Source organism: Histomonas meleagridis, assembly GCF_020186115.1.
Source record: "Histomonas meleagridis strain 2922-C6/04-10x chromosome Unknown contig_27, whole genome shotgun sequence".
Lineage (NCBI taxonomy): Eukaryota > Parabasalia > Tritrichomonadida > Dientamoebidae > Histomonas > Histomonas meleagridis.
Genome location: NW_027150844.1, coordinates 614,479 through 632,799, shown reverse-complemented (window position 1 = coordinate 632,799; position 18,321 = coordinate 614,479). Strand labels below are relative to the sequence as shown.

At 28.9% G+C, this 18,321-nt stretch overlaps 8 protein-coding genes across 8 annotated transcripts; 5 read left to right on the top strand and 3 right to left on the bottom strand.

The window, feature by feature from the left end:
* Positions 1–369: 369 nt before the first annotated feature.
* GO595_004666 (SUMF1/EgtB/PvdOfamily nonheme iron enzyme) lies at positions 370–1,308 on the top strand (the record flags this gene model as incomplete). The annotated part of the gene is made up of 1 exon (XM_067917823.1): positions 370–1,308. One exon carries the CDS (start codon positions 370–372, stop codon positions 1,306–1,308), a length of 939 nt encoding a protein of 312 aa, XP_067775248.1.
* Positions 1,309–6,146: 4,838 nt separating this feature from the next.
* GO595_004665 (Histone H2A) lies at positions 6,147–6,548 on the bottom strand (the record flags this gene model as incomplete). Its single annotated transcript, XM_067917821.1, has 1 exon — positions 6,147–6,548. One exon carries the CDS (start codon positions 6,546–6,548, stop codon positions 6,147–6,149), a length of 402 nt encoding a protein of 133 aa, XP_067775247.1.
* Positions 6,549–6,702: 154 nt separating this feature from the next.
* GO595_004664 (Histone H2B) lies at positions 6,703–7,089 on the top strand (the record flags this gene model as incomplete). The annotated part of the gene is made up of 1 exon (XM_067917820.1): positions 6,703–7,089. One exon carries the CDS (start codon positions 6,703–6,705, stop codon positions 7,087–7,089), a length of 387 nt encoding a protein of 128 aa, XP_067775246.1.
* Positions 7,090–9,770: 2,681 nt separating this feature from the next.
* On the bottom strand, positions 9,771–10,211 carry GO595_004663 (transcription initiation factor TFIID subunit 12; the record flags this gene model as incomplete). Its single annotated transcript, XM_067917819.1, has 1 exon — positions 9,771–10,211. One exon carries the CDS (start codon positions 10,209–10,211, stop codon positions 9,771–9,773), a length of 441 nt encoding a protein of 146 aa, XP_067775245.1.
* Positions 10,212–10,628: 417 nt separating this feature from the next.
* GO595_004662 (embryo yellow protein) lies at positions 10,629–12,665 on the top strand (the record flags this gene model as incomplete). Its single annotated transcript, XM_067917818.1, has 1 exon — positions 10,629–12,665. One exon carries the CDS (start codon positions 10,629–10,631, stop codon positions 12,663–12,665), a length of 2,037 nt encoding a protein of 678 aa, XP_067775244.1.
* Positions 12,666–13,291: 626 nt separating this feature from the next.
* Positions 13,292–14,488, bottom strand: GO595_004661 (glycosyl transferase; the record flags this gene model as incomplete). Its single annotated transcript, XM_067917817.1, has 1 exon — positions 13,292–14,488. The coding sequence occupies one exon, from the start codon at positions 14,486–14,488 to the stop codon at positions 13,292–13,294; it is 1,197 nt and encodes a 398-aa protein (XP_067775243.1).
* Positions 14,489–15,136: 648 nt separating this feature from the next.
* GO595_004660 (endoplasmic reticulum mannosyl-oligosaccharide 1,2-alpha-mannosidase-like) lies at positions 15,137–16,516 on the top strand (the record flags this gene model as incomplete). The annotated part of the gene is made up of 1 exon (XM_067917816.1): positions 15,137–16,516. One exon carries the CDS (start codon positions 15,137–15,139, stop codon positions 16,514–16,516), a length of 1,380 nt encoding a protein of 459 aa, XP_067775242.1.
* Positions 16,517–16,649: 133 nt separating this feature from the next.
* GO595_004659 (something about silencing protein 10-like) lies at positions 16,650–17,543 on the top strand (the record flags this gene model as incomplete). Its single annotated transcript, XM_067917815.1, has 1 exon — positions 16,650–17,543. The coding sequence occupies one exon, from the start codon at positions 16,650–16,652 to the stop codon at positions 17,541–17,543; it is 894 nt and encodes a 297-aa protein (XP_067775241.1).
* Positions 17,544–18,321: the final 778 nt, after the last annotated feature.

Genomic DNA, 18,321 nt, shown 5'->3' with positions numbered 1-18,321 from the left:
GACTAATGAGTTATTAAAGAATTTTAAAATATCTTTCTGTTACATTTTCAAGGTCATAATAATTGGATAATCTTTAAATAATTTCATTAAAATAAAATATCAATGAAAACAAATTATAATTATAGTTGAATAAATTATATTTTTTCTTGTACTCAGGTTTGTTGAATATCGATTCCATTGCTTCTTTGAATTTATGAATTTCGAGTTGATATATTCACTTTCTCGAAAAGAAAAGGTGATATAATTATTTAAAGCCTTACCATAAAAGCAGATGCAAAAAATTCAATACTTTTTCCTGTTACCTTTTCAATCATTTATTTTTTACGTTTCCCTTTTTTAAATGCCTTTTGTTAGTTCACTTCTTAACTGATGAGTTCGATAGAGAAGCTATATCTCCCATCTTTTAATGAAATGAATAACGAAGAGAAGGTACAACTTTTGGCTAGTATTCTTCCAAAAGATTACAAAGTTGAATATACAAATGATCATATTCAAGTAATTTACAATGAAAAGGTATTTATTTTTGTCCCAGGTTGCAAAGGAGTTACACTTGGTTGGTCATCAGAAGACAAAGTTCCAGATGATTTATTAAATCAAGAAAAAGAGTTTATAGAAATGATACGCAAAGAGATGGATGAAACAGGATATGAAGGTGAAAAACCTGAATTTTCAGCACAGAAATTCATCGAAGAATTTAATGGACATATGTCGCCAATTCGAACTGTTGACATAGGTCCCATGCTTGTCGAGCCTATTATCCATCCTACCTCTATTGAAGTTGCCAAAGTCGATCGTCAAACCAATGAAATCATCAGTCAAAAGGAAGGTTTTGATCCATTTGATTTTTACAAGCCAAACCCTAATTTCCCTCAATACGATGGGCTTGAAACTCAAGTTTTCAGTCAGAAAGGCAATATTTTATATCGTTGCATTGATGGAATAATTTATTTTTATACTTTTTATTCACCGAATACACTAAAAGCAAATCTCAAACCACCGTACAGACTCATGACTGAGGATGAATGGGAGTATTTTTACACCGGAACGAAAAGGGAATTCGAACCAGAAGTCCCAGATTACATATACATTGCAAAGAATCCATATGAATACGAAATTGTTGAAAGCCCATGCGGCGCCAAAGGAGGCGATGGTGGGTGTTGTGTCTGTGGTTGTGAGGGCCCTGCAAAATTGAGATTAGTATTGTGCCCATTTTTCAGGAATTGCGATGAATGTAGGCCTGAAGCCAATGATAAGGCGTCTTCATATAATAACTATAGGCTAATGATTAGAGTTGAAGAGATTATTTAAATAATTTCATTTTTTCATTTTTTTATTCTATAACATAGTAACATAAGTAAAAGAATCGCTAGTGCATTGCTTTGTTTTCTGGATTTCATGAGATTTGTTTTGGTCTGAATGAAAAAAAGAAATTAACTTCTATCGTTTACGTTTATGGATCATCGTTTGCTATAGAAATTCGACTTTTTGAACTTTACAGTTTTTTCCATCTGAATATATGGGGGAATTTTTGGAACAAAAAACAAATAAATTTATTACATTCACAAATATCACCGACTTAAAATTACTAGAAAAAGAATTACTGAAACACGTTGTTTTAAATTCATATCTTTCTTTTTGTTACTCATTAATGTCTGAAGATTTACAAAATTATGTGGTAAAATTATTTTATTCCCTCAATACTGATAAAAATTCACCACTGCTTATTTATCTTTTATACATTATTTCAAATTTTTATAAAAATGATATACCATTTCCAAAGATTAATTTTAGATCATATTATTTCCAAATGATCAAACGAATTGGATGGCCTTGGTGCAACAAGTTATACACATGTTTTGTTAATCCAGATAAATTTTCCAATCGACAATTTAAATTTTTCCTCAAATCCATACTGAAATTAAATTCTGGTTATCCTGCACTTACTAGATGTTTATCCCATGAAATCAATTATTTTCTAGATAAAATTGGATCTGAAACTTATATTCCAATTTTAGATTTTGCAACATTTGAACTTATTAATGAATTTGACGACAAATTAATTTCAAACATTTCAACACATCCTTTAGTTAATCGTCTAAATATTTATCGTTTTTGGCAACTTCCAAACATAATTTTTAATGAAAATATCTCTAAAACATATCAAAATATTATTACTTCTAATGAACAATTTCCAAATGATTCTCAAATACTTCGTGAAAATAATTTAATTTTATTAGTTAATAATTGTTTAACAACAAATTCTTTTTTTATTGATAATATATTTTCTATTATACATAAAACAATTAAAACAAAAGATATAAATTCATTAAATAAAATTATTAATATATTTCCGAATTTAAAATTATATATATTTTTAATTGAGTATCAAAACATTTATTTCGATTTAGAATTTTTTAATAACATTTTACAAATTGTTGATAATAACCAAAATGATAATAATAAAATTTTTTTATATATTAAAAATGATTATAAACTATTAAAATATATTTATGAACTTATAAAACATGATAAAATTGATTTGTTTGTTCATTCTTTCCCATTTTTAATAAGAAACACATTAAAATTAATTGATATTTCGAATATTAATTATTATTCCGTATTAAAATATTTTATAATTTCTGAAAATGATTTAAAAGTTGATAAAAATTTCATTTATTCATATTATATGATATTAAAAACTTTAAAATTAATTAAAGGTAATGAAAATTTGGATGAAAATGTTTTTGAGTTTTGCTTAGAAAATTGTTTAAATGCTGAGCAAATTTTAACTGATATTTTTTCATTGATTTTCTTACAAGATAAAAATAATGAATATATTTGTGATATAAAAGTTGCTGAGAAATTGTTATCAATGATAATTCCATTAGCAAAAGGGATAACAAAATATTTCGAATATTTTATTTCTTCTTTTAAGAAATTACAAAAATTAAATGTTTTCGGATCTAATAAATTAAAAAATTTGTTTAGTTCGCCTTTAATTTCTATGTATAAAGCATTAGATAATAAAGATTTCGAATTAGCAAAAAGTTTTGTTTCTTTTGATAATAAATTAATTGAAATTTGTCAAACAACACAATGTATTTACATGAAATTAAATAATAAAAAAGTTCCTAAAACATTGAAAACAAAATTATATCCAATCGAATTATATTTGTCAACAAATCAAAAAGTAAAAAAAGAAAAAGAATTTGTTACTAATGAAAATGTTAAAATTTTATTAAAAACTGAACGAAATTTAATAATTTTTGAAGATTTTAATGAAATTATAAAAGAAATTAATCAAAAGTTTGATGATAAAAATACAAAAAGTTTAAATATTCCTCGAAAATATTCTTTAACAAATAAAATTATAAAATTTTATGATTTAAATGTTAATAATTTCGAAACATTTCTTAATAACAATAACAATATATATAATTGGGAGTTAATTAATAATTTATTTGGTGAAAATGCAATTGAAAAAATATTGATAAATTGTGATTTAACATACGCATCACCTGAATTAATCAAATTAATATCAGAGAAAGAACCATTGATAGGTAAAACAATCGAAATATTAAACAACAAAAATAAAAAATTTAATAATTTTAAATCATTAAAGCAATTTAATGATATTATTAAGGATTTAACTTTTGATAGTGATAATAAAGATGAGATTTTTAATGAAATAATTAATTTAATTATCGAAAAATGTCAAATTACAATCGAATTATTATTTAATTTTCTCGATTTTGCAGATGAAATTTATTTGTTTAATTTGTCAAAAAATTCAATCAAAATTTTAATTGAAAATTCAATGAATCTTTCAAAAATTCCATTGAATTTTTTATTTGAATTAAGAATTCATTGTTTTGACTTATTTGATGATTTATTTAGTGAATATTTTAATAAATTATCACTTTATGAAATGAATTATTTATACCCAGAAAAATATGAGTTAAATTCTAGTAATTATATTCAAAATAACATCAATTCTAAAACACCAAATGTTATAATTGATGAATTAATATCACAAAATTATATTTTAATTGCTTATAAATATTCAAATGAAATTAATTTGATTTCATATTTTTATGAGAAAATTACAGAAAAAATTATTTTTATGATTGAAGACAATCAAAACTTTTCTCATTTCTTAGAAGAAAATTCATTTTTACATTTGAATTTAATTAATTTACCCGAAAAATATCAAACGAATTTAGTTAAACAATTCTTTGATAAAGGAAAAGAAACGAAAAAAGATGAAATTGATATTCAATCATTAATCAAACAAATTAAAACTACAAATGATATTAACATCATTCAAAAGATATCATTTGATTATTTTTATTTAAATAACAATGAGTTTAAAACAGAAATTAATAATTCATTAATGAATATTATAAATACATTAAAAGTTAATTCGATTTCATCCGAAAACAATTCGATAAAAACATTAAAAATTTGCAAGAAAATAACTTCAAAAATTTCTTTTAATAACAATAAAATTAATTGGTTATTATTATTCTTACAAAAACAAAATCATATAAGATATCAAATTAATTATAATTTAAATGATATTTTGGAATTAATTAATATTTGTTATAAATTTGATGAAATTGATTTAATTATTAAAGTCACTGAAATGTTACCTGAAATAAACGTATCGAATTTTATTTCATTAATATGTTATAATTGTTTTTATTTGCAACAATCAGATTCTGCACTTAAATATTTAGAAATTCAAAAAAATACAAATCATAAAATCGAAAATATTGATTTCTTAATTAATATTTTGTTCCATATAATTCCATCGGAGTTATTATTTCTTTCGGATTGTTTTCATGTAGAAATTATTCCAATGTTTTATCGAATTATATGTGTAATTCAAGGAAATACTGCGAAAATTGATAATTCCAATTATAAATTAATCCCAAAAATTATAAAATATTTTGTTGGCGATTTGGAATTAATTAAATTTTATTGTTTATATGATTCCTTTAATGAAGTTTTTGATCTTTTAAATGAAATTAAAATCGAATTTAATGATTTTATTAAATATATTTTCGAACCTTTAATTTCAGCAGAACATTTATCAAACTTTTTCAAATATATTATTAGAAATAACTTAAATGTGTCAAATAATTTTGTTGAGTTATTCGATTTCCTTGAAAAGAATTCATTAATTTTTAGTTTGTTTGAAATCTATTCGATATTTGGTAAAAATGAAGATGCAATTTTAATATGTTCGTCAATGTATTCTTCATTGCTATCATGGAAACAAAAGTTATTTTATTATAATCAACTTAAATTACTGATTGATCAAGAAATTAATGAAAGAAACAAAGGAAAAATCCCAGAAAAAATTTCTGACAATTCTCTCTCAAAATTGAAAACGCAAACAAATTTGATGACCGCTTTTTGCGAACAATGTGATCGTTGCGATCTGAATTTTGACTCAAAATTGGATTTGTTTCAATCAGAAAATTCAATTAAACCGATGATGTTTGCAATGCTTTTTACGAGAAATTTTGTATTAGCTTCAAAAATTACAGAGTTAAAACCTTCTTATTTAGGTCCTGTTATTGAGCAAATTGTTGAAACACTTTATTGTTCTGGGAAAAATGCAATTCCGAAATATTTAATTGATCTTAAAAAAGGTAATTTATCGGAATATAATTATGAAACAATATCAACATTAATACTTATAAACTTTGAAAAGAAGTTGAAAAAAAGAAACGAATTACCAAAATATATACTGAAATATATAAATGGAAATGATCTACAAATCAAATTATTGGTTAAATTCGGATTCTTAAAAGATGCATTAAAAATAGCAAAATCAAAACAAAATATTTTTATGATTAAAAGCGCTGCATTAAATGAAAATAATATACAATTAGCAAAGGAATGTGATAAAGTAATTACAAAATATAAAAACTAAAAAATTTTTTGTATCATTAATAAATAATACCATTTTTCGATATTTGAAATAAATATTTATTTTTAATAAGGAGAAAATGCATTTTCAAATTTTAGTGCTGATTTTCTTAACGGCTTCTCTTTATCCAACAGAACTTTTTTCAAGTTATCTTTGTTATTTGTATTATTTTAATCAAAAAATTCGAGAAACGACATTAATTTATTTATTCTTCCTTCTTCTTAGTTTGACCAAGAAGAACTTTATGAATATGTGGAACAACACCTGCTGATGCAATTGTTATATTAGAAAGAAGTTGGTTCAATTCTTCATCATTACGAATTGCAAGCATGATATGACGTGGTGAAATTCTTGTCTTCTTGTTATCTCTTGCTGCATTTCCTGCAAGTTCAAGAACTTCAACTGTAAGATATTCAAGAACTGCTGCCATGAAAACTGGAGCTCCAGCACCAACACGGTCTCCATAACGACCTTCACGAAGGAAACGATGAAGACGTCCAACAGGGAATTGAAGTCCTGCACGACTTGATCTTGTCTTTGGATGAGCACGTTCTCCATCAACTGCTGTCTTTGTAGCTGTTTTCTTAACACCTTTCTTAGCTGGCATATGAAATAAATGAACTCATTCTTTTACCGCCAACAACAAATTTTTTTCGCGCCATTTCAAAATACATTTTTATTCAAATATAACGGGCCTAAAACGGCATCATTGAAAATCGAAATCTATTTTAGCGCGGGCTTGTAACGAGTTCATTTTCTAGATGTCAACTAAGAAACCAGCCTCAAAGACACCAACAGAAAAGAAGCCAGCTGTTGAAGGAGAAGCCCCAGCCGAAACTGAAAAAGAAAAGAAGCAACGTCATAAGAAGAGGAATGAATCATTCTCATCTTATATCTTCAAAGTTCTTAAACAAGTTCATCCAGATATCGGTATTTCAAATAAGGCAATGTTGGTTATGAACAACTTTGTTACAGATATTTTTGAGCGTATTGCACGTGAAGGTGCCCGCCTTGTCGATATGAATGATCGTAACACACTTGGATCCCGCGAAATTCAAACAGCAGTTCGCTTAGTTCTCCCAGGAGATCTTGCTAAGCATGCAGTATCAGAAGGTGGTAAAGCCGTTGCCAAGTTCAATGCAGAGTAAATATCATCAATACGTTAAATTTTCTTTACTTCTTACAGTAAGCATTTTCTTGATTTAGTTGATATCGATTTAATATGTTGGAGACTGAAAACAGCTGTAAAATCAAAAAATTTTAAACCAAATTTGAATCACTTTTTGAATATTGTTTCTCAGAATAATATTTTATTATCATATCTCTGGATTATTCAAGAGATCAAATATGTTATAATAAAAGAAGACCATTTTGGGGAATTTCGAAACATACGCTATATTCATGAAAAATAGTTTTTTCTAAAAGCTTTTATTAATAATTTTATGTTATAGAAGTGACTGTTGAATTAGATAAAATTCTTCAAGTGAATTTCTTTTGACATATTCAATGATATGCGCATTGTTCTCTGAGCAAATAAAGTTAATCAGCGCCTGCGGAAGCTCTGATGCTGCTCGTGAAAAGAAGTCGACAATTAAATCAGATTCAAGTGAAATCGCATTTTGAATTACATTAAATCCAAGTTCGATCCATTGCTGATGATTATCTTTGGTTAAGTCAATCACACAAACTACAATATGTAGTACTTCATTCCCAAAATTTGGGTCAAAAATCGCAACAATTTTTTCTATGTTACGATACACTCTATCGGCAAAACCGTTATCCTCTTCCATCACTTCACAAACGCACGTTAAGAGTGCCCGTTTATTCGATAGCATTTGAAAGAACGATGGGACGATAGCAAAAGTGCCATCGAAATTTGAGAGAATTCTGACAAAAGAATCAATCGAATCATCAGGAGACTCTTTCATTAGTTCGAGCGCATAATTCAAATAACTTGGATTAATTATAGAAATTGATGTTACTATTTCAATACATTTCGGTGCAACTTTTAATATTTCGTCAATGTAAGATTGTGGAATTTGTTGTCCATAACTATTCAAAAAACAATCAATTATTTCGTACAGAAGACAGCGCTTCATTTTGTTCGATGTTTGACATGTTAATTGAATAACATTTTGGAGATGATGTTCAAATGGAAATATTCCAAGTGAAATAATCTTAGTTAAATTCGAAGTGATTCGAGCTTGTATGAAATATTCGGATTTATCAAAACATTCGATAAAACAACTTAAAATAATTTCGTTTTGTGGTGTTGGGTTGTTGTAAACGAAAATTCTGAGGATTTCTGAAGCTAACGGCTCAACCGCTAAAATTTGAATGAGATAACCGACGAAATCAAAGATGAAAAAAGAGTTGTCAACAAAGGAAAGCGAATGAAGGCACCATAGGAAGGAGGTACGAACAAGCTGTGACTGTAAGAACGAGTTGGACTTAAGTTCGTTGATTATTTTTGGAATTAGAGAAGAACAATCACAAAAAGATATCAAATTCGAAAGAACTTGAAAAGAAAAGGAAGAAGAAACTTCAGTATCAAAGCTAATGAGAGGAAGTGAAACAGCGAGTGCGATTTGTGGAGAACAAATAATCATTGATTCTATCGAATCGATGATTGATTCTTCAGGAAACCTGAAGTACGCAAGTTGAAGTGCTTTTAACATTGGCTCAAAGAACGCAGAGATTATTCCATCCGAAATAGAGTTGGTTGATTCGAATTTTGAAAGTTTGCGAATTATTTCGGAAATTGGAATTACTGAAGAAACATCAGATAAATCATTGAGAATGGCAGAGATGAAATGAGCGAAGAATTTCGCAACGAAAATGTAATGAAACTTTATAATACTTGACAGTAAAACATAAATTTCTGATTTCAAAGAAACATTTGAAAGATTACGATAAAGAAACTGAGAAACTGAATTTTCATCCAAATGAATTGTTTTGGTTTGGAGAAGTAATGAAAGAGTTTTGATGTGAATTGGTAAAATATCTGTTTGATCTGCTAGAATAAAGTTTATGACAGTATCAGGTGAACAAAATTCATAGTCATAGGAAATTTCATAAAGCATGTATAAAAATCCAAGTTTTAAGCGATCATAACTTGGTCCAATTAATTGAAAAATTTGAATTATTTGTTGAATAATAAGCATTTCTTCAGGAAAACAAAGAATGAGTTGTCCTAATGCTCCTCCAGAGAGCATAGGAAATGATTCTAGTAGTTGCACTAGATCATTTCTAAAAATGTCAAAATTATTTTGTAAATCATGAATTTCTCCATCCTTAATTACATGGTACAGCAACACAAGAGAGATGCTTTTTATATCATTTGGATGATTATTTACAAAAATTAGATGAAGATTTTGTAAATAATCGCATATTGAGTTTTCCTTTAGACATGATAAAATACCTAGTGCTTTATTCCTCTTGTTTTCATCTTGAGATATGCATTGTGAAAGAAGCTCTGGAAAATTGATTTCGATGTTTGTGGTTTGACTGACTTTGTTCGAATTCATATTTAACAAAATGAGCCAAATAAAACTTAGCTAAATCTAATTATCGAAAAAAAATATATATTTTTCTTTTTTTGAAAACGAGTAAATGATTTCATTTTATAAAAATAAAAAAATTGAATTCTAAATGCACAATGTTCAACAGATGAGGAATATTATTTTATGAGTAATTGACGAATACATTAAATACACAATATTTATTATCTGTCTGTTGTTTGCATCCAAAGATAAAATTTAGAAGTCATTGTGGATTTTTGTTAAAAATTTTTTGCAAAAATATTCTATTATAAAAATAATCGTTTAATTTATGTATTTGAGCGCGTTTCATTTCGTCGAGATAGCTGTTGTTGCTGTTCATTTTGTATCGATTCTTGAATAGCTTTAATTCGCTTCAAATGTGCTTCATTTGGAACAAAATCAGGCTGCCTTTGAATTCCTTTTGTAGGTCCAAAAGAGCAATTTTCGAACTTTCTTTGAATTATATAATTTACATCTTCTGCTTGAATTGTTTCACTTTTCCTGTTTTTGGCAAAATCTACAGCTAAGTTCACTATGGAGTCGATAAAGTCATCTGCTATATCAAGTAAAAGTTCTTCTGCCAAAGGATCAAGAGATGCAGACGGATCAATCTTGTGTAGAAGATCAGTTATTGTGTACTCTCGAGTAATATCAGGTTTTGAGTCAATTAATGTCTGCAGATGAGCGCGATCCATCTCATCATCAAAGGCTGTATGATTGTGTTGCATTTTATTGGAAAAGATTTTGTATTTTTATCTGGTCGATAAAACCAAAAAAATTGAATTATCTCATAGAAATATTTAAATCAAACCTAACGTTGTTTTGGCGCCTAAAAAGTGTACTAACTCTAAAGCAAATCCCAAAAAAACATACAAGCAAATTTAATAATAGGCAAGTTATTATACATGATTTTGTGGAAAGATATGCGTTGAAATTTGGTTAAGTTCTATTTTGTTGATTTTTTAAAAAATCTAAATTTCCAAAATTACATGATTTATGATTCATGAATTATTAACAATTCATTATTTACTAGCACTCTTTTTAAATGATTTGTGTGCTGGTATTTAATGAATCTTGTAGAAAGAAAGAATAAAAATGTGAACAGGAAATATTCGAGCAAACATAGTGAAAAATGTACTTTGGAAATGAATGACTTTGCTTCAGACGAATTTGATGTTGATAAATGGATTAATGCAAATCTCAACAGCCCAGACTTGCAAACAGCTAATCAATATGAGGAGGTGGTGAATCAACTTCTTACTCGATTACAAATGAATAGTCGAAGCATTTCACAAGAGACAGATCAAATTATCCAAAATCTAGTTTCAGAACTTCCGAGTTCCATCTCTAATTTATCACGAATAGGTAATACAGTTGATGATCTTTCTAATTCACTTCGAACATTAACCAACAGTGGCTATAAATTCAAAACAGGAAACGTCAACGAAAAAGTCGATGCTCTTGGTAGTCTTCAAATCAAGAGAGATAAGCTTCGTGATGCATCTGAAAAACTCAAACATGGAATTGAAATCGAAAAAGACATTCAACAATTACAAACAGCTGCCTCAACTGGTGACATTGAATCTCTCTGTCGTCAATTCCAAAGTGTATCTCATGCTGCAGATTCTCTTTCCTCAATTAACAAATTCGAATCAATTACTACCAAACTCGAAAGCATCCAAAAAGTTTTAGTCACACGTATCCGACCTGAGCTTGAATCCTCATGTTCAAAGCTCAACAGCACATTATTTTCTCGTGGTATTGAACTTGCTCATCTTCTTCAAGCTGATTATCTTTTAAACACAGTAACACTTTCAACCTTTGAGCAAAAGGTCAAAAAGATTGTTGATGATTTTGATGATGGTCAACTATCACTTACGGATTGGCTTAAGCCATGTCTTCATCAAATCTCGTCACAAATCACCAAATTTTCACAATGGTGTCTGAACTTAAAGCCATCATTTTTCCAACCTTCCCTTAGAGTAGACCTCGTTAAAATTGTTTCCAACATCTTAACGCCATACGTTGATCCGCATTTCAAGAAATTACTTCGAACAAATTCATTCTCTGAATTGGTGTCACTTTTTAATGTAATTTCTGACACCGTTAACGGTTTCCCCGTTGATTGGAATATCAAAAAAGAAGTGTTTCTCTATGAATGCATTAGTAACGTGCAGAACTTGTTCCATGATAAGCTCCAATCATATTTGACATCGATTATCTCACGGAAAACAAAACAAATGCCAAAATCAAATACAATGGATAATATGAATCGAGCTTCAAGAACATCACCACGTCACACAGAATCAGTAGACTCATTACAAACTGTTGTAGAAGCTACGCCTGTGTTTCAAAAAGAAACATTTCCAAATTGTATAACCGCAGCCGAGAATTCTCTTAATTGGATTAAAGTTTTGGCTAAAGACCCAATTCGATGTATCAAATTAGTGATTAGTTTTGTCCAACATTCGATTGCAATGACAACTCAAGATATTAATGATGAGCTTGAATCAAAAGAGAAAAATGTCAACGAAGATGAAAATAATTACACCGAAACATTAAATGACTTCATTAAATTATATGTATTTGAAGAATCACTCGGAAAAAGATTAATTACATTAGAAGAGACTGCGTCAAAAATTGGAAATTTTGCTGAAATCGGAAATTTGTCAATTGACCAATTAAAAACGGTTATTGAAACACATATCATCAGTCTATCGTCATCTATCGCTGTTAACTTTTTAAAGGGTTTACATGACGGGGCATCCTGGAACATGGACGATACAGATGAACCTATACCAACTTCATCTTATATTGTTAGTATTGGCAAAACATTTTTAGATTTATCAAGTCAATTAAGTGAAGTCCAAGAATTGTCACAAAGTTTAGTTAATAATTGGTTTGTACAAAATGCAAATATCGTACTTCAGGAATATTCGAAAGAAATAATTTTGATTCCGAAGTTGTCGAATAGAGGACAGCAAATCTTGGCGAAGGACATTGCGTATATCAGAGATTTGTTGAAAGTGTTTTCGCTCGAATCGCTGAAATTTAATCAGAACTTGGCCGACGTGTACAACGTGCTGACCGCGCCGAAGGAGGAAAGGAAGCAAATGCTCACGAACGGATCCGTTTCACAGAGTGTGTCAAAGGCACTGATGACGTCACTTTCTATACAATAAATTTTGTTATTTTTCTCGATTTGTAACGTGACTTTAAGGAAATGAAATTAAATTTTTCGTTTAACGAATGTTTTTGAATATATTATAAATTGCAAATCAAATGATATATTATTGTTTTAGAAGAGATACAATGTACATTTGTTACGGTATTGTTTTTGAATACTTTTTTTTTATTATATTAATTATTTTTATATTCATATATTTAATATTAATCAATCATAGTTAGTATGCTGTTGTTGATTATCAAAAAAAATCAACTCTAGAATTAGATCAATTTCAACCTGATATTGTGTAACAATAAAAAAATAATATTATGATTAAATTTAATGATATAAATATTCTACAAATGATTCACAAAAATATTACATGTTTTTTGTCATAGAAAACATTTATATATGTTATTTGGTTCAAATTTCCCTTCAAATAATGAATGATTTTGTTTGCATAAATGAATTATCTTTAAGTTTCCTGCAATTACAAATTTACATATTCTTCATATTTGCTCCATATATTGGTAAATATCTAAAACATTGATTCAAAATATGTTGTAATCAATTAATAAAACATATTGATGATTTCATTATAAGCAAATAAATTTATTAAATTTTTACTGTATTTGTAGTTATTTATTTTCTTAAGAAGAAGAAATAGAACAAAACTGAAACCAAAAGTACCAAAATCGCCAATTTCTTCATATCGACATTAATATTCAAAGGCTCCTTATCACCGAGTACGTCTCTAATGTACTTTGCTGCTTGTATTTCTCCATCCACAGGAATATCTGAATATTCTTCATTTGTTCTATAAATCTCTACCAATCTATTCAGTGCATGCCATTCTCCATTTAAGAATTGTTCTTCCGTTATCTCTTCGTAAGGAACAACAATTCTTAATTGATCGCGTAAAATTTGTCCTTCTGGATTTCCTTTTCTTTCAACACATAAAACAGTTGTCTTACATAACAATGCTTCCGATACAAGCCCATACCCTAACTTACCAAAGACTATATCAACTGTGTTAACAAGATCAACATGATACTTAGACCATTCAGCACTCGATAGAAGGTGAACGTTATCGGCCGGCGGTTGGTGAAATTCACCATCAGGAACAAGAACAAAAAATTGGAAATTCTCAAAGGTTTGCCAAACGCTCTGTGGAAGCTTCATGATGGAGTGGCCACCGAAAGTGAGAAGAACGGAATCATGGTGTAATAATAATCCGAGTTTTTGACGCATCTCGGTTTTGGACATAAGAGGCTTGCGACATGTCCAATGGAAATTAACTTGCTTCTTTCCAATATTAAGTGGTTTACAAACTGATCCTGGAATTATGCAATGATCAAATCTTGCAGAAATTTCTTGGACATGGTCAATGGCTTTGGCAAGGCCTGGATGTTCTTTAATGTAATCTTTGAGAATGAATGCCCAATCAAAAGTTGAAATACATATAGAAGGAACATTTAATTTTTCGGCAACTAATTGGCCAAAGTAAGAAATGTCTGATATCACAAGACGAACTTGTTTAGGCTGAAGGATTTTTATTTCTTCTTCAAGTAATTTATCTTCATTTGCAATAGTTTCTTCCCAAGCAGCAACTGTTTTCTCTACATCTATAGTGAAAGGATCTGATTGGACGCATCCAGGGTCTGTTTTTAAATGTCTAATTGTTAAAGGTTTTGATCTCTTTTTTTGTAATGAAGAATATATCAAATAATCTGGTGCTGTTGTAACTATTTCTAATGGGTAATTATAAAGTTCATTCAAGATTGATAAAACACGAATGTTATGTCCCCAGCCATGACTACTTGCGTAGACAACAATCATGCAAAGTAAACGGTTTTCACTTTTTTTTTAACTGTAAACAAACGTTCGTTTTAGAACTTACTCAAAAAGTGTCAAGGCAATGAACACCAGTGCTATTCTTTTTCCAAAAAAAAATTTCGCAGAAATAAATTATTCATCACAGACTGGACATCAGTCGAAGAAAACAGTTTCTACTTCAGTGCTTCCTGATCCATCTGAGATTCCAAGACCATTTGATATTGATAAATTAAAAGTTCCCGATTTTTGGGAAACTCAAGAAACAGATGATGGTGAAATACTTTTGAATGAAGAGCAAGTTAAACAGTTGAAAGATTTGTATGTTAAGCAAAGAATTGATCAATTGACTGAAAAATACACAAAATTATGTTCAACATTTGTTGATCGTTACCAATCATCAATGGAAATTCAATAATACAAATAGAAAATAATAAAAAATGTATGCATATTTATCAACTTTTTAAAAAATTAGTTACATAAATCATCTACCTTAAAAATAAATAAAAAACGAGTTTGAGAGTAATATTTTTTTTAGCCACAAAAATACATAGAAGATGAAATACAAAGTAGAAAAAATAAATTTGTATTCAATATATTTTCCAAACGGACAATGTCAATTATATAGAACGTTTATTTTTAACGGTCTTTATAATGAGGGCACTGATACCTTTCCTTATAGAAATTCTGATAATTTCATGCATCTCATTTTTCTTGTTATCCAAAGCTCCAGCCCCAATGTTGCCTTCTCCAAAAGTTGATGCTTTATCATTTTATTTAGGAAATGTTGACGCAATTAAAACAAATTCTTATATTTACAATCTCGCATTAACGTCAATTCAATCCTATGTTAACAATTGTTTGGGTAGTGATTATTATCAACCAATTACGAAACAATGTTTAAATCAAAGTTACATGTCTTTGACAGCTATTGATTCATTAGACACTGCATTAATTATTGGTGCATCCAAAGAGTATGAACAGCTTAGAGATTATGTTACAGAATCATTTAGCTGTGCAAACATCAACCATTTTATTTCGACGCATGATCTTATTACGCATGTCATTGGTGGTTTGATAAGTGCATATTCTTTATCATCAGATCGAGTATTTCTTGAAAAAGCAGTAGAATGCGCTCAAATCTCACTATCTGCATTTAATAGTCAAATTCCAAATCCATTAATCCATGGCAAAGCAGGTTCCTCTAAGCCGTATCCATGGATATCCGGTACGACATTAAGTGATTCTAGTGGTTTTCCACTTGAATTCACAGCTCTTACAAAACTCACCAAAATTTCCAAATATTCGAAACACGTAAACAATTACTTCTCATGTATAAACAAGTTGATACATGATTACAATAATTTGCCCGTATTATTCCTTTCCACATCTACATGTTCAGTAACACGTAATCTTTCAGGTCTCACGTCGAATAGTGTTGGATTCTTTTCGAACTTGCTTCGAACGCATTTATATAACCCACAAAAAGAAACATCCGAAATCATCAAATGGTTTGAGAATAAATTTGATCAAACTAACTTAAAAACAATTTTATCTGTAGCTGATACTACTCACACTCGATTCCACTCATCACTTTGCCAACTAATTCCTTTACTTAATTCTCTTGATAAAGAAGAGTTTCCAAATGTAAACAAAATCGCATCAAAATTAACCGAAAAGTGCCAGCAGCTTATGAATGATAAATTACCTTCTGTAAGTGGTAAATTTGGTAGAAATTATATTAGTGTTGATGATGATGAATTCGATTTCGATTCTTCTTTCATTGAAAATGTTTTGTTGACAAAGAAAAATTTAAAGGATTTGAAATTTTTGGAAAAAATGAATTTCGATTGTAATGGAACTGTTTGCGGATTATACACACAGGACCCGACAAAAGTAAAGAAAAATATGTTAAGTTTGGAGGGATTAAATAAATGGTTAAAATATTTATCCTTGGAAAACGCAACATTTTCTTATAGCTTGTACGTTTTTAATGAAGCTGGTCACTTAATACCAAAAGTTCCACCTGAATAAGCAATATTAATGATATAATAAATTGTGTTTTACTTTTAATCATTTCGATATTTATTTTTGAGAATAAATTGATCGTATTTCATTCAAAAATAAACAGACATTGAATTAAACGGTTTCTTCTGACCTCAGATTGATGAAGAGTGGTCGGAAAAAGAGAACAAGACGTAGGAGACCAAATGTAACAGGCGACGAAGTACCTGTTATGCAAATAAACACAAATTGGGGAAGAAACAAAAAATTATATTTTGAAGATGGTGACTCTGGATCAGAAAGTGACGAAGAGCACTTAGTTGAAGAAGCTATTGAAAAGGAAAATCAACACCTTGCTACTCTTGATCAGAAAAACTTCAAGATCTTTGGAAATGTCAAGCATTTCACAAAACCACTTGAAGTTCCATCTTCGATCACTGATCTTGAAGCAAAGCTCGATGCAGAACAGAGACGTAATCTTGAAAGGACTGTTAGGAATGTTATTCGTGATATAACAGATGCAAGTCGTGAATTGCAATTTGAATTTAACGACACTGTAGCTGACCAAGCACGAAAACAACTTCTGTATAGCCTTGTTACCAACGGGTGTTTTTATCTTCATATGGTTGCTTCTGGTTTTAAGTCATCACATCATCCAGCATTAAGACACATCGAACAAATCAAATCGCTTTTGGGCGTTGACACACCAGTTGAAGAAGAAGAGGTCATTGAAGCAATCGAAGAGGAGGAAGAAGAAGCAAATGAACAACCAGTTGAAGAAACGAAACATATTCCAGTTCAACTTCGCACGATTAAAGACGGCGAATTTAGAGCTGTCACGCGTAATATCCTTAAGAACCAAATCATTGATCCCAACAAACATAATGCGAAGAAGCCGCCCAGATCGCGTAGAAGATTACAATATGCACATGCAATGCATAAATATAATAAGACTCATCAAAAGAAGAATATTGCAAGAGATGGTATTTACCGCGGTGAGCTTAGTGGATTCAATGCAAACAGGAAAGGTTCTGTGAAGTTACATCCTGCACATTAATAAATAGAATAATGTAACGTACTTTTTGTAGAGTATTGAAATAATTTGAATGGTTTATTTTTACATGAAATTTCGTTTTTGCCAACGAATTTAATGCTTATGTTTCGTCAACGATGGATAATGAGTCTAAAACACTTTGGATTAATCGGTTATTGAAAAATCATTTTTATAGAAACAAAATATTTATTATTATTAATTTATTATCAATTTTGTTTATGGTTCAATACTGTTACCAATTTTTCCTATGTAATTAGGTTAACATCGAAGAATTTAATTTCTATATTAACAAAATTGATATGCAAAATAATATTATTATTATTTATTACAAAGTAATTTGACTATTTCTATATAGATATGAGCGTATGTATATGCTATAGCATCAAGATGACAATGTGCGATATTATTCTCATGTAAATAATCCAATCCTCCAGCGATACCTAATACTACTACAATTGTTTTCGTAAGAAAATTCCATTCGGATGGTGTGTTATTTAAAATATCACGTAATATATTTTAGTTTGATTGGAGTGTTTGGTAATTTATACTCTATCTTATAAGCACAAAATAAAGATATTGCCATTTTTTAATTCATGTTTTTTCTGTCCTTATTTGGTCTATAATTTCACCAAAAGTGACATCAAATTTACAAAAATTATTTTTTACATTTCATTAAAATAATTTAATCAAAAAAAATGAAATAAAATTCATTATGTTAACATAAGTTGCGTTCTTTCTTGTCTTGAAACTGTATGTATATTTAAAATTTTTACAAATGAAC